Source organism: Vulpes lagopus, chromosome 12 (assembly GCF_018345385.1).
Source record: "Vulpes lagopus strain Blue_001 chromosome 12, ASM1834538v1, whole genome shotgun sequence".
NCBI lineage: Eukaryota > Metazoa > Chordata > Mammalia > Carnivora > Canidae > Vulpes > Vulpes lagopus.
In genome coordinates this window covers 44,707,919-44,723,101 of record NC_054835.1, presented here as the reverse complement: position 1 = coordinate 44,723,101, position 15,183 = coordinate 44,707,919, and the positions used below count along the sequence as shown (strand labels likewise).

The following is a 15,183-nucleotide window of genomic DNA, read 5'->3' as shown; positions in this document are numbered from 1 at the left end:
CTAAACCACTGAGTCACCCGGGCTGCCCGAAAAAGTATTTTAATTAAAAAAATAAGAATTATATGATAAATACAATGAAGACATTACCTCAATCAATTTTATGCTTCATTTTCTGATTTGCTGTGTCATTCTACACTGTAGTTATTAAACACTGGTGAAGTGAATTATATTATTAATATAAACAACAGAGATTACAGAACTTGAAAGCAAGAAATAGTATGGTGATTTCATTGCAAAAACAGACAATTTTATATCAATACATGAAACACTAGAGGCAAATATTTCATTAATAAATATAGAGAAATAACAATTTATAAGTCAATGGTAGAATACTAGGAAATACCAAGAAAAAACAAAATTTAATGTAGATAATTGAAATCCTAATTTATGGTAACTTTTCACTTGCCTGTAAAATCTGTGACATTTTCCATCAATGTTTCTAGAGGAATTTTCCCTTAAACTATAGGAGAAGATCAAAATCACAGTATATTATATTATAGATCTTATATATTATATAGATCTAATATATTATGATATAATGCAAAACTTTGTGGAAAAACATAGAAACAACTATAATAGTTGCACTTGCTATGTGTCAGGCCCCATTCTAATTGCTTTATATATTTATTTAACAAATATTTTTAATACACTTTCCAGATTAGTATTCTACCCAATTTTTATTTTAAGACAAGCATGTATAAGAAGAAAATTCGAAACATGAAAACCATACAATTGCAATGATGCAATATGGCCTATAATAGCTCAGATTTATTTGTGTTAGTAAGAGGAAGTTATTCAGAAGTTGACTGTGTCTAAAGAATCTGCATTCTTGCATCCAAAATTGGAAAGACTACTAACCACGATACTTGTAGAGAGGATAAAAGTTACACATATCACACATATAATAAAACTTTTAATTTTGTTAACTGGATACTCATAAACTTAAATGACATTTTCTATGTTTTAGTCATTGATGTGTACCACCATACTGCTCTTGGGGCTTCCCTTCTCCTTATGGAAAAGGCATTTCTTCCCTCAAAGGTTCTTTTACCTAAACTCTCTCCAGGGTTAACCAGTGTATCTGATAGTATGCTTACCACCAATGTGCATGTTTTTAGCCAGATCTTTAAGTTCCGTATCTGCAAGCTTGATCCCCAGGTTGCTCAGAGTGGTGTCTAGGTTGTTGATATTGACCTTCCCACCTAAGAAAATAAGTCCATAAAGAATATTGACTCCAAAAGAGAAGTTTTTATATTCTTTTGATATACATAACCCATTGTGAATTTCTTAAGCAGATAATTTCTCATAAAATTTGCACACTATTTCAGACAGGTTATATACTTACTAAAGCCTATAAAAGGATTCCCTCAAACCTACTATCTGTCTAAAGTAAAGAATATTTCATTCTAAAGTGAAAAAAGTAAATTAGTTAATGTTCAACAACTTTAGCACAGAGATCAAATATTTTAAGCCATCAACTACAAAGTTATTATTAAGGCTACTTTCCTTGAGACTTTTCTTGGAGACCAGCCTACACAACACAAGGTTTTAGATGGTATTCAATACTGAAATTAGTTTGAGAGGAATGCCTGGGTGGCTCAGAGGTTGAGTGTCTGCCTTCAGCTCAGGGCATGATCCCAGAACTCCTGGATTAAGTCACTCATTGGGCCCCCTGCAGGGAGCCTGCTTCTCCCTCAGCCTGTGTCTCTGCCTCTCTCTCTCTGTCTCTCATGAATAAATTAATAAAATCTTTTAAAAAGAGAAATTAGGTTGAGAAAGAGAGCGAGGTACAGAAATAGAGGCTCAGGGTATGGACAAGTCTCTCATGAAGTAGATGAGAAAGGGAGCTTGAGCTGTGGCCAAAGAGGAGTGTGAAGAGTTTTAGTTTGTTTATTTTATAGGATGGGGTATGTTGAGTATGTGCATGGGCTGAAAGGAAGGCTTGTCCATAGGAGAAGAGGTGGAAAATGGCCAATGGGGTGGGGTCTTAAAGATGTGGGAGAGAGTGGATTCAAGGGCATCCTGGTAAGCCTTGAGGAGGAAGAGGTACTCTTCACTCATCCTTTGATACTAGGATAGGTGTGCTTAAAGATATCTCTAAAGGTAGGGATTAGAGATAGAGAGCTGAGGGCTATCACTCTTGCTAGCCTCTATTTTCTCAATGAATAAAAAAAAATCTGGTGGGAAAAAATTGGTGTTCAATAAATGCTCAGGGAATTCTGGTACTGAAGGTAAATATTCTTTAGTTCTAAACAACTGTAGGTTGACTTTTGATGAATGAACTTCCAGTTTAGTTTTTTCTATTTATTAAATTTCCTGAATTACTGCTAATCATTTCTATATTTTTTTGCTATGAAAACTTGAAATTTGATATTTTTCTTCCTAAAACTTTGGAAAATGACAAGAAAGTGTGGTGCTTTACTTCCAAGATAGAACATGAGATTCATCTGCTAAGATAAAGATTGAGCTCTAAAAAAGTATACATTTGCAATCAGTATAAGCAGATGGCAGCAAATTCATATTTCTGAAACAGTATAAAATGATTCATTTGCACTCTCATTATGCTTCTCACTTACCTTTAAGAGACCTCACACCTTCTAGAAATCTGTTCTTAAAGACCTTGTTATCATCTATAAAGAAGGGCACAATTAAGATCGTAGAGAAATGATGTGGTTTTATACTAAAATTATTTCAGTAAAACTGAGGTTTTCATGATGTGCCCTAGAAATTTCCCCCACTAAAATAAAATTTGAGAGAAAATTAGGGAAAGTTTATTTTATTTTTTGCATATTTTTTTTATTGGAGTTCGATTTGCCAACATACAGTATAACACCCAGTGCTCATCCCGTCAAGTGCCCCCCTCAATGCCCGTCACCCAGTCACCTCATCCCCCTGGCTACCTCCCTTTCCACTACCCGTTGTTCGTTTCCCAGAGTTAGGAGTCTCATGTTTTGTCACCCTCTCTGATTTTTTCCCCACTCACTTTCTCTCCAATCCCCTATAATCCCTTTCACTATTTTTTATATTCCCTGTATGAGTGAAACCATGTGATGATTGTCCTTTTCCGATTGACTTACTTCAATCAGCATAATACCCTACAGTTCCATCCATGTTGAAGCAAATGATGGGTATTCATCCTTTCTAATGGCTGAGTAATATTCCCTTGTATATATAGACCACATCTTCTTTATCCATTCATTTTTCAATGGACACCAAGGCTCCTTCCACAGTTTGGCTACTGTGGACATTGCTGCTATAAACATTGGGGTGCAAGAGTCCCAGCATTTCACTGCATCTGTGTCTTTGGGGTAAATCCCCAGTAGTGCAATTGCTGGGTCGTAGGGTAGCTCTATTTTTAACTCTTTGAAGAACCTCCACAGTTTTCCAGAGTGGCTGCACCAGTTCACATTCCCACCAACAGTGCAAGAGGGTTCCCCTTTCTCCACATCCTCTCCAACATTTGTTGTTTCCTGTCGTGTTCATTTTCCCCATTCTCATGGGTGTGAGGTGGTATCTCATTGTGGTTTTGATTTGTATTTCCCTGATGGCAAGTGATGCGGAGCATTTTCTCATGTACTTGTTGGCCATGTCTATGTCTTCCTCTGTGAAATTTCTGTTCATGTCTTTTGCCCATTTCATGATTGGATTGTTTGTTTCTTTGCTGTTGAGTTTAATAAGTTCTTTATAGATCTTGGATACTAGCCCTTTATCTGAAAGGTAATTTGCAAATATCTTCTCCCAACCTGTAGGCTTTTAGTTTTGTTGACAGTTACTTTTGCTGTGCAGAAGCTTTTTATCTTGATGAAGTCCCAATAGTTAATTTTTGCTTTTGTTTCCTTTGCCTTCATAGATGTATCTTGCAAGAAATGCTGTGGCTAAGTTCAAAAAGGGTGTTGCCTGTGTTCTCCTCTAGGATTTTGATGGATTCTTGTCTCACATTTAGATCTTTCATCCATTCTGAGATTATCTTTGTGTACGGTGTAAGAGAATGGTCTAGTTTCATTCTTATGCATGTGGATGTCCAATTTTCCCAGCACCATTTATTGAAGAGAGTGTCCTTTTTCCAGTGGATGGTCTTTCCTGCTTTGATGAGTATTAGTTGCCCATAGAGTTGAGGGCCCATTTCTGGGTTCTCTATTCTCCTCCATTTATCTATGGGTTTGTTTTTTTGCCAGTACCACACTGTCTTGATGATCACAGCTTTGTAGTACAACTTGAAATCTGGCATTGTGATGCCCCCGGCATTGGTTTTCTTTTTCAATATTCCCCTGGATATTTGGGGTCTTTTATGATTCCACACAAATCTTAAGATGATTTGTTCCAACTCTCTGAAGAAAGTCCATGGTATTTTGATAGAGATTGCACTGAACATGTAAATTGTCCTGGGTAGCATAGACATTTTCACAATATTTATTCTTCCAATCCAGGAGCATGGAATGTTTTTCCATCTCTTTGTGTCTTCCTCAATTTCTTTCAGAAGTGTTCTGTAGTTTTTAGGGTATAGATCCTTTACCTCTTTGGTTAGGTTTATTCCTAGGTATCTTATGCTTTTGGGTGCAATTATAAATGGGATTGACTCCTTAATTTCTCTTTCTTCAGTCTCATTGTTAGTGTATAGAAATGCCACAGATTTCTAGGCATTGATTTTGTATCCTGCCACATTGCCATTTGCTGTATGAGTTCTATCAATTTTGGGGTGGAGTCTTTTGGGTTTTCTATGTACAGAATCATGTCATCTGAAAGAGGGAGATTTTGACTCCTTCTTTGCCAATTCGAATGCCTTTTATTTCTTTTTGTTGTCTGATTGCTGAGGCTAGGACTTCTAGTACTATGTTGAAGAGCAGTGGTGAGAGTGGACATCCTTATCATGTTTCCTGATCTTAGGGGAAAGGCTCTCAGTGTTTCCCCATTGAGAATGATATTTGCTGTGGGCTTTTCATAAATAGATTTTAAGATGCTGAGGAATGTTCTGTCTATTCCTACACTCTGAAAAGTTTTGATCAGGAATGTATGCTGTATTTCATCAAGTGCTTTTCTCTACATCTATTGAGAGGATCAGATGGTTCTTGTTTTTTCTCTTGTTGATATGATCTATCACATTGATTGTTTTGAGTTTCGAACCACCCTTGCATCCTATGGATAAATTCCACTTAGTCATGGTGAATAATCTTCTTAATGTACTGTTGGATCCTATTGGCTAGAATCTTGTTGTGAATTTTTATATCTGTGTTCATCAGGGATATTGGTCTATAATTCTCCTTTTTGGTGGTGTCTTTGTCTGGTTTTGGAATTAAGGTGATGCTGGCCTCATAAAACGAGTTTGGAAGTATTCTGTTACATTTCTATCCTTCAGAACAGCTTTAGTAGAATAGGTATTGTTTCTTCTTTAAACATTTGATAGAATTCCCCTGGGAAGCCATCTGGCCGTGGACTTTTGTGTTTTGGGAGGTTTTTGATGACTGATTTCCTCCCTGGTTATCGGCCTGTTCAGGTTTTCTATTTCCTCCTGTTCTAGTTTTCATAATTTATAGTTTTCCAGAAATGTATCCATTTCTTCTAGATTGCCTAATTTATTGGTGTATAGCTGCTCATATGTTTTAAAATTATTTGTATTTCCTTGATATTGGTTGTGATCTCTCCTCTTTGATTTTTGATTTTATTAATTTGAGTCTTTTCTCTCTCTCTTTTTTTTAATAAGGCTAGCTAGGGTTTTATCTATCTTATTCTTTCGAGGAACCAACTCCTGGTTTTGTTGATCTGTTCTACAGTTATTCTGGGCTCTATTTCATTGAGTTCTGCTTGAATATTTATTATCTCTCTTCTTCTGCTTGGTGTAGGTTTTATTTGCTGTTGTTTCTCCAGTTCCTTTAGGTGCGAGGTTAGCGAGGTTACACCTTAGGTGCAAGGTGTATTTGAGTTTTTTCCAATTTTTTTGAGGGATGCTTGTATTGCGATGTATTTCCCTCTCAGGACTGCTTTTGCTGTATCCCAAAGATTTTGAATGGTTGTATCTTCATTCTCATTAGTTTCCGTGAATCATTTTAATTCTTTTCTAATTTCCTGGTTTACCCATTCATCTTTTAGTAGGATGCTCTTTAAACTCCATGTGTTTGAGTTTCTTCCAGATTTCTTCTTGTGATTGCATTCTAGTTTCAAAGCATGTGGTCTGAAAATATGCAGGGGACAATCCCAATTTCTTGATATCATTTGAGACCTGTTTTGTGACCCAGTATGTGGTCTATTCTGGAGAAAGTTCCATGTGCACTAGAGAAGAATGTGTATTCAGATGCATTTGGATGTAAAGTTCTGTAAATATCTATGAAATCCATCTGGTCCAATGTATCATTTAAAGCCCTTGTTTCTTTGGTGATGCTGTGCTTAGAATATCTGTCATTTGCAGAAAGTGCCGTGTTGAAGTCTACCAGTATTAGTGTATTATTATCTAAGTATCTCTTTATTTTGGTTATTTTTTTAATTTTTATTTATTTATGATAGTCACACAGAGAGAGAGAGAGGCAGAGACATAGGCAGAGGGAGAAGCAGGCTCCATGCACCGGGAGCCCGATGTGGGATTCGATCCCAGGTCTCCAGGATCGCGCCCTGGGCCAAAGGCAGGCACTAAACCACTGCACCACCTGGGGTTCCCTTTATTTTGGTTATTAACCGTTTGATATACTTGGCAGCTCTCACATTAGAGGCATAAATATACATGATTGTTAGGTACTTTTGTTAGATAGATCCTTTAAGTATGATATAGTGTCCCTCTTCATCTCTACTACAGTCTTTGGTACTAACTTTAATTTATCTGTTATGAGGATGGCTACCCCAACTTTATTTTGAGGACCATTTGAATGGTAAATGGTCCTCCAACCTTTCATTTTCAGGCTACAGGAGTCCTTTGGTCTAAAAATGAGTCTCTTGTAGACAGCAAATAAATGGGTCTTGCTTTTTTATCCCGTCTGAAACCCTGCATCTTTTGATGGGATCATTTAGCCCATTCACGTTCAGAGTAACTATTGAAAGATATGAATTTAGTGTCATCATAATACCTATTCAGTCCCTGCTTTTGTGGATTATTTATTTGGGCTTCCTCTTTCTTTTTCAGGGTCCCCCTTAGTATTTCTTGCAGAGCTGGTTTGGTGGCCACATATTCCTTCAGTTTCTGTCTATCTTGGAAGTTCTTTATATCCCCTTCTATTCTGAAAGAGAGCCTTGCTGGATATAGTATTCTTGGCTGCATGTTCTTCTCATTTAGGACCCAGTCCTTTCTGGCCTTCCAGGTCTCTGTGGAGAGATCTGTTGTTAATCTAATATTTCTCCTCATATAAGTCAGGGATCCTTTGCTGCTTTAAGTATTTGTTCTTTATCTTTCAAATTTGCAAGTTTCACTATTAAATGTTGAGGTGTTGAATGGTTTTTATTGATTTTGGGGTGGGAACCTCTCTATCTCCTGGAGCTGAATTCCTGTTTCCCTCCCCAAATTAGGGAAGTTCTCAGCTATGATTTGTTCAAATATGCTTTCTGGCCCTCTGTCCCTCTTGGCGCTTTCTGGAACCCCAATTATACATAGATTCTTCCTTCTGAGGCTATCATTTATTTCCCTTAAACTTTCCTCATGGTCTTTTAATTGTTTTTCTTTTTTTTCCCTCAGCTTCCTTCCTTGCCATCAACTTGTCTTCTATATTGCTCACTGTTACTTCCACCTCATTAATCTCATCATTAGGACCTCTAGTTTGGATTGCACCTCATTTAATTGATTTTTAATTTTGGCTTGATTAGATCTAAATTGTGCAGTCATGAAGTTTCCTGAATCCTTTATGGTTTTTTCTAGAGCCTCCAATAGCTTTATAATTGTGATTCTGAATTGGCTTTCTGACATCAAATTGTAATTCATAATCTATAACTCTGTGGCAGAGAGTACTGTTTCTGATACTTTCTTTTGTGTTGAATATTTCATTCTAGTCATTCTGCTCAGTGCAGAGTGGCTGTACAGAGATCAAATATTTTAAGCCATCAACTACAAAGTTATTATTAAGGCTACTTTCCTTGAGACTTTTCTTGGAGACCAGCCTACACAACACAAGGTTTTAGATGGTATTCAATACTGAAATTAGTTTGAGAGGAATGCCTGGGTGGCTCAGAGGTTGAGTGTCTGCCTTCAGCTCAGGGCATGATCCCAGAACTCCTGGATTAAGTCACTCATTGGGCCCCCTGCAGGGAGCCTGCTTCTCCCTCAGCCTGTGTCTCTGCCTCTCTCTCTCTGTCTCTCATGAATAAATTAATAAAATCTTTTAAAAAGAGAAATTAGGTTGAGAAAGAGAGCGAGGTACAGAAATAGAGGCTCAGGGTATGGACAAGTCTCTCATGAAGTAGATGAGAAAGGGAGCTTGAGCTGTGGCCAAAGAGGAGTGTGAAGAGTTTTAGTTTGTTTATTTTATAGGATGGGGTATGTTGAGTATGTGCATGGGCTGAAAGGAAGGCTTGTCCATAGGAGAAGAGGTGGAAAATGGCCAATGGGGTGGGGTCTTAAAGATGTGGGAGAGAGTGGATTCAAGGGCATCCTGGTAAGCCTTGAGGAGGAAGAGGTACTCTTCACTCATCCTTTGATACTAGGATAGGTGTGCTTAAAGATATCTCTAAAGGTAGGGATTAGAGATAGAGAGCTGAGGGCTATCACTCTTGCTAGCCTCTATTTTCTCAATGAATAAAAAAAAATCTGGTGGGAAAAAATTGGTGTTCAATAAATGCTCAGGGAATTCTGGTACTGAAGGTAAATATTCTTTAGTTCTAAACAACTGTAGGTTGACTTTTGATGAATGAACTTCCAGTTTAGTTTTTTCTATTTATTAAATTTCCTGAATTACTGCTAATCATTTCTATATTTTTTTGCTATGAAAACTTGAAATTTGATATTTTTCTTCCTAAAACTTTGGAAAATGACAAGAAAGTGTGGTGCTTTACTTCCAAGATAGAACATGAGATTCATCTGCTAAGATAAAGATTGAGCTCTAAAAAAGTATACATTTGCAATCAGTATAAGCAGATGGCAGCAAATTCATATTTCTGAAACAGTATAAAATGATTCATTTGCACTCTCATTATGCTTCTCACTTACCTTTAAGAGACCTCACACCTTCTAGAAATCTGTTCTTAAAGACCTTGTTATCATCTATAAAGAAGGGCACAATTAAGATCGTAGAGAAATGATGTGGTTTTATACTAAAATTATTTCAGTAAAACTGAGGTTTTCATGATGTGCCCTAGAAATTTCCCCCACTAAAATAAAATTTGAGAGAAAATTAGGGAAAGTTTATTTTATTTTTTGCATATTTTTTTTATTGGAGTTCGATTTGCCAACATACAGTATAACACCCAGTGCTCATCCCGTCAAGTGCCCCCCTCAATGCCCGTCACCCAGTCACCTCATCCCCCTGGCTACCTCCCTTTCCACTACCCGTTGTTCGTTTCCCAGAGTTAGGAGTCTCATGTTTTGTCACCCTCTCTGATTTTTTCCCCACTCACTTTCTCTCCAATCCCCTATAATCCCTTTCACTATTTTTTATATTCCCTGTATGAGTGAAACCATGTGATGATTGTCCTTTTCCGATTGACTTACTTCAATCAGCATAATACCCTACAGTTCCATCCATGTTGAAGCAAATGATGGGTATTCATCCTTTCTAATGGCTGAGTAATATTCCCTTGTATATATAGACCACATCTTCTTTATCCATTCATTTTTCAATGGACACCAAGGCTCCTTCCACAGTTTGGCTACTGTGGACATTGCTGCTATAAACATTGGGGTGCAAGAGTCCCAGCATTTCACTGCATCTGTGTCTTTGGGGTAAATCCCCAGTAGTGCAATTGCTGGGTCGTAGGGTAGCTCTATTTTTAACTCTTTGAAGAACCTCCACAGTTTTCCAGAGTGGCTGCACCAGTTCACATTCCCACCAACAGTGCAAGAGGGTTCCCCTTTCTCCACATCCTCTCCAACATTTGTTGTTTCCTGTCGTGTTCATTTTCCCCATTCTCATGGGTGTGAGGTGGTATCTCATTGTGGTTTTGATTTGTATTTCCCTGATGGCAAGTGATGCGGAGCATTTTCTCATGTACTTGTTGGCCATGTCTATGTCTTCCTCTGTGAAATTTCTGTTCATGTCTTTTGCCCATTTCATGATTGGATTGTTTGTTTCTTTGCTGTTGAGTTTAATAAGTTCTTTATAGATCTTGGATACTAGCCCTTTATCTGAAAGGTAATTTGCAAATATCTTCTCCCAACCTGTAGGCTTTTAGTTTTGTTGACAGTTACTTTTGCTGTGCAGAAGCTTTTTATCTTGATGAAGTCCCAATAGTTAATTTTTGCTTTTGTTTCCTTTGCCTTCATAGATGTATCTTGCAAGAAATGCTGTGGCTAAGTTCAAAAAGGGTGTTGCCTGTGTTCTCCTCTAGGATTTTGATGGATTCTTGTCTCACATTTAGATCTTTCATCCATTCTGAGATTATCTTTGTGTACGGTGTAAGAGAATGGTCTAGTTTCATTCTTATGCATGTGGATGTCCAATTTTCCCAGCACCATTTATTGAAGAGAGTGTCCTTTTTCCAGTGGATGGTCTTTCCTGCTTTGATGAGTATTAGTTGCCCATAGAGTTGAGGGCCCATTTCTGGGTTCTCTATTCTCCTCCATTTATCTATGGGTTTGTTTTTTTGCCAGTACCACACTGTCTTGATGATCACAGCTTTGTAGTACAACTTGAAATCTGGCATTGTGATGCCCCCGGCATTGGTTTTCTTTTTCAATATTCCCCTGGATATTTGGGGTCTTTTATGATTCCACACAAATCTTAAGATGATTTGTTCCAACTCTCTGAAGAAAGTCCATGGTATTTTGATAGAGATTGCACTGAACATGTAAATTGTCCTGGGTAGCATAGACATTTTCACAATATTTATTCTTCCAATCCAGGAGCATGGAATGTTTTTCCATCTCTTTGTGTCTTCCTCAATTTCTTTCAGAAGTGTTCTGTAGTTTTTAGGGTATAGATCCTTTACCTCTTTGGTTAGGTTTATTCCTAGGTATCTTATGCTTTTGGGTGCAATTATAAATGGGATTGACTCCTTAATTTCTCTTTCTTCAGTCTCATTGTTAGTGTATAGAAATGCCACAGATTTCTAGGCATTGATTTTGTATCCTGCCACATTGCCATTTGCTGTATGAGTTCTATCAATTTTGGGGTGGAGTCTTTTGGGTTTTCTATGTACAGAATCATGTCATCTGAAAGAGGGAGATTTTGACTCCTTCTTTGCCAATTCGAATGCCTTTTATTTCTTTTTGTTGTCTGATTGCTGAGGCTAGGACTTCTAGTACTATGTTGAAGAGCAGTGGTGAGAGTGGACATCCTTATCATGTTTCCTGATCTTAGGGGAAAGGCTCTCAGTGTTTCCCCATTGAGAATGATATTTGCTGTGGGCTTTTCATAAATAGATTTTAAGATGCTGAGGAATGTTCTGTCTATTCCTACACTCTGAAAAGTTTTGATCAGGAATGTATGCTGTATTTCATCAAGTGCTTTTCTCTACATCTATTGAGAGGATCAGATGGTTCTTGTTTTTTCTCTTGTTGATATGATCTATCACATTGATTGTTTTGAGTTTCGAACCACCCTTGCATCCTATGGATAAATTCCACTTAGTCATGGTGAATAATCTTCTTAATGTACTGTTGGATCCTATTGGCTAGAATCTTGTTGTGAATTTTTATATCTGTGTTCATCAGGGATATTGGTCTATAATTCTCCTTTTTGGTGGTGTCTTTGTCTGGTTTTGGAATTAAGGTGATGCTGGCCTCATAAAACGAGTTTGGAAGTATTCTGTTACATTTCTATCCTTCAGAACAGCTTTAGTAGAATAGGTATTGTTTCTTCTTTAAACATTTGATAGAATTCCCCTGGGAAGCCATCTGGCCGTGGACTTTTGTGTTTTGGGAGGTTTTTGATGACTGATTTCCTCCCTGGTTATCGGCCTGTTCAGGTTTTCTATTTCCTCCTGTTCTAGTTTTCATAATTTATAGTTTTCCAGAAATGTATCCATTTCTTCTAGATTGCCTAATTTATTGGTGTATAGCTGCTCATATGTTTTAAAATTATTTGTATTTCCTTGATATTGGTTGTGATCTCTCCTCTTTGATTTTTGATTTTATTAATTTGAGTCTTTTCTCTCTCTCTTTTTTTTAATAAGGCTAGCTAGGGTTTTATCTATCTTATTCTTTCGAGGAACCAACTCCTGGTTTTGTTGATCTGTTCTACAGTTATTCTGGGCTCTATTTCATTGAGTTCTGCTTGAATATTTATTATCTCTCTTCTTCTGCTTGGTGTAGGTTTTATTTGCTGTTGTTTCTCCAGTTCCTTTAGGTGCGAGGTTAGCGAGGTTACACCTTAGGTGCAAGGTGTATTTGAGTTTTTTCCAATTTTTTTGAGGGATGCTTGTATTGCGATGTATTTCCCTCTCAGGACTGCTTTTGCTGTATCCCAAAGATTTTGAATGGTTGTATCTTCATTCTCATTAGTTTCCGTGAATCATTTTAATTCTTTTCTAATTTCCTGGTTTACCCATTCATCTTTTAGTAGGATGCTCTTTAAACTCCATGTGTTTGAGTTTCTTCCAGATTTCTTCTTGTGATTGCATTCTAGTTTCAAAGCATGTGGTCTGAAAATATGCAGGGGACAATCCCAATTTCTTGATATCATTTGAGACCTGTTTTGTGACCCAGTATGTGGTCTATTCTGGAGAAAGTTCCATGTGCACTAGAGAAGAATGTGTATTCAGATGCATTTGGATGTAAAGTTCTGTAAATATCTATGAAATCCATCTGGTCCAATGTATCATTTAAAGCCCTTGTTTCTTTGGTGATGCTGTGCTTAGAATATCTGTCATTTGCAGAAAGTGCCGTGTTGAAGTCTACCAGTATTAGTGTATTATTATCTAAGTATCTCTTTATTTTGGTTATTTTTTTAATTTTTATTTATTTATGATAGTCACACAGAGAGAGAGAGAGGCAGAGACATAGGCAGAGGGAGAAGCAGGCTCCATGCACCGGGAGCCCGATGTGGGATTCGATCCCAGGTCTCCAGGATCGCGCCCTGGGCCAAAGGCAGGCACTAAACCACTGCACCACCTGGGGTTCCCTTTATTTTGGTTATTAACCGTTTGATATACTTGGCAGCTCTCACATTAGAGGCATAAATATACATGATTGTTAGGTACTTTTGTTAGATAGATCCTTTAAGTATGATATAGTGTCCCTCTTCATCTCTACTACAGTCTTTGGTACTAACTTTAATTTATCTGTTATGAGGATGGCTACCCCAACTTTATTTTGAGGACCATTTGAATGGTAAATGGTCCTCCAACCTTTCATTTTCAGGCTACAGGAGTCCTTTGGTCTAAAAATGAGTCTCTTGTAGACAGCAAATAAATGGGTCTTGCTTTTTTATCCCGTCTGAAACCCTGCATCTTTTGATGGGATCATTTAGCCCATTCACGTTCAGAGTAACTATTGAAAGATATGAATTTAGTGTCATCATAATACCTATTCAGTCCCTGCTTTTGTGGATTATTTATTTGGGCTTCCTCTTTCTTTTTCAGGGTCCCCCTTAGTATTTCTTGCAGAGCTGGTTTGGTGGCCACATATTCCTTCAGTTTCTGTCTATCTTGGAAGTTCTTTATATCCCCTTCTATTCTGAAAGAGAGCCTTGCTGGATATAGTATTCTTGGCTGCATGTTCTTCTCATTTAGGACCCAGTCCTTTCTGGCCTTCCAGGTCTCTGTGGAGAGATCTGTTGTTAATCTAATATTTCTCCTCATATAAGTCAGGGATCCTTTGCTGCTTTAAGTATTTGTTCTTTATCTTTCAAATTTGCAAGTTTCACTATTAAATGTTGAGGTGTTGAATGGTTTTTATTGATTTTGGGGTGGGAACCTCTCTATCTCCTGGAGCTGAATTCCTGTTTCCCTCCCCAAATTAGGGAAGTTCTCAGCTATGATTTGTTCAAATATGCTTTCTGGCCCTCTGTCCCTCTTGGCGCTTTCTGGAACCCCAATTATACATAGATTCTTCCTTCTGAGGCTATCATTTATTTCCCTTAAACTTTCCTCATGGTCTTTTAATTGTTTTTCTTTTTTTTCCCTCAGCTTCCTTCCTTGCCATCAACTTGTCTTCTATATTGCTCACTGTTACTTCCACCTCATTAATCTCATCATTAGGACCTCTAGTTTGGATTGCACCTCATTTAATTGATTTTTAATTTTGGCTTGATTAGATCTAAATTGTGCAGTCATGAAGTTTCCTGAATCCTTTATGGTTTTTTCTAGAGCCTCCAATAGCTTTATAATTGTGATTCTGAATTGGCTTTCTGACATCAAATTGTAATTCATAATCTATAACTCTGTGGCAGAGAGTACTGTTTCTGATACTTTCTTTTGTGTTGAATATTTCATTCTAGTCATTCTGCTCAGTGCAGAGTGGCTGTATGAGTGGGCTGAGTGAAGAACCTCAACCATGACCTAAGTAAATTTCACCCTAGATGATTCTTGTTAGAAGCGAAAACCCCAGGGGGTCCCTGGGTGGCTCAGCGGTTTAGCACCTGCCTTTGGCCCAGGGCGCAATCCTGGAGTCCCGGGATGAATCTCATATCAGGCTCCCGGCATGGAGCCTGTTTTTCCCTCCTCCTGTGTCTCTGCCTCTCTCTCTCTATCATGAATGAATGAATGAATGAATGAATAAATCTATCTATCTATCTATCTATCTATCTATCTATCTTAAAAAAAAAAAGAAGCAAAAACCCTTCTCTCTGTAGCATTCCAGCTGTTCTCTTTTTAAATCTCAGGTCGAATTTGTAGGTGTTCTGGGTGATTTGAAAGTTATGTAGTTAAGTTGGTGGGACAGGTCAGTTGAGGGCCCCTACTCTTCTGCCATTTCACCCCGCCTCCAGTAAAGTTTATAATATGGTAAATCTATTCAAAATTTGGCACACAAGGCACCATATATTATGCACAATTTCTTTTGTTAATAGCACCTCTCACCTCTTATCCCCTTCCAGTTTAACACGCCTCTTTCCCTGACTTCCCACATTTGCCTGTAGGTATCTACAAGGTAAGGGTAGCCTCAGAAATATTTTCCCCTCA

The 15,183-nt window shown here is 37.7% G+C and overlaps 1 protein-coding gene across 1 annotated transcript in view; it reads right to left on the bottom strand.

The window, feature by feature from the left end:
* Window positions 1-407: 407 nt before the first annotated feature.
* Window positions 408-15,183, bottom strand: part of LOC121474010 — a 90,683-nt gene continuing 75,907 nt past the window's right edge. The window contains exons 23-24 of the mRNA XM_041726841.1: window positions 1,098-1,202; window positions 408-460 (exon numbers count right to left, since the gene is read on the bottom strand). Of these exons, the coding sequence (XP_041582775.1) occupies window positions 456-460; window positions 1,098-1,202 (110 nt within the window). The 3' untranslated portion in view covers window positions 408-455. The remainder of the gene's footprint in view (window positions 461-1,097; window positions 1,203-15,183) is intronic.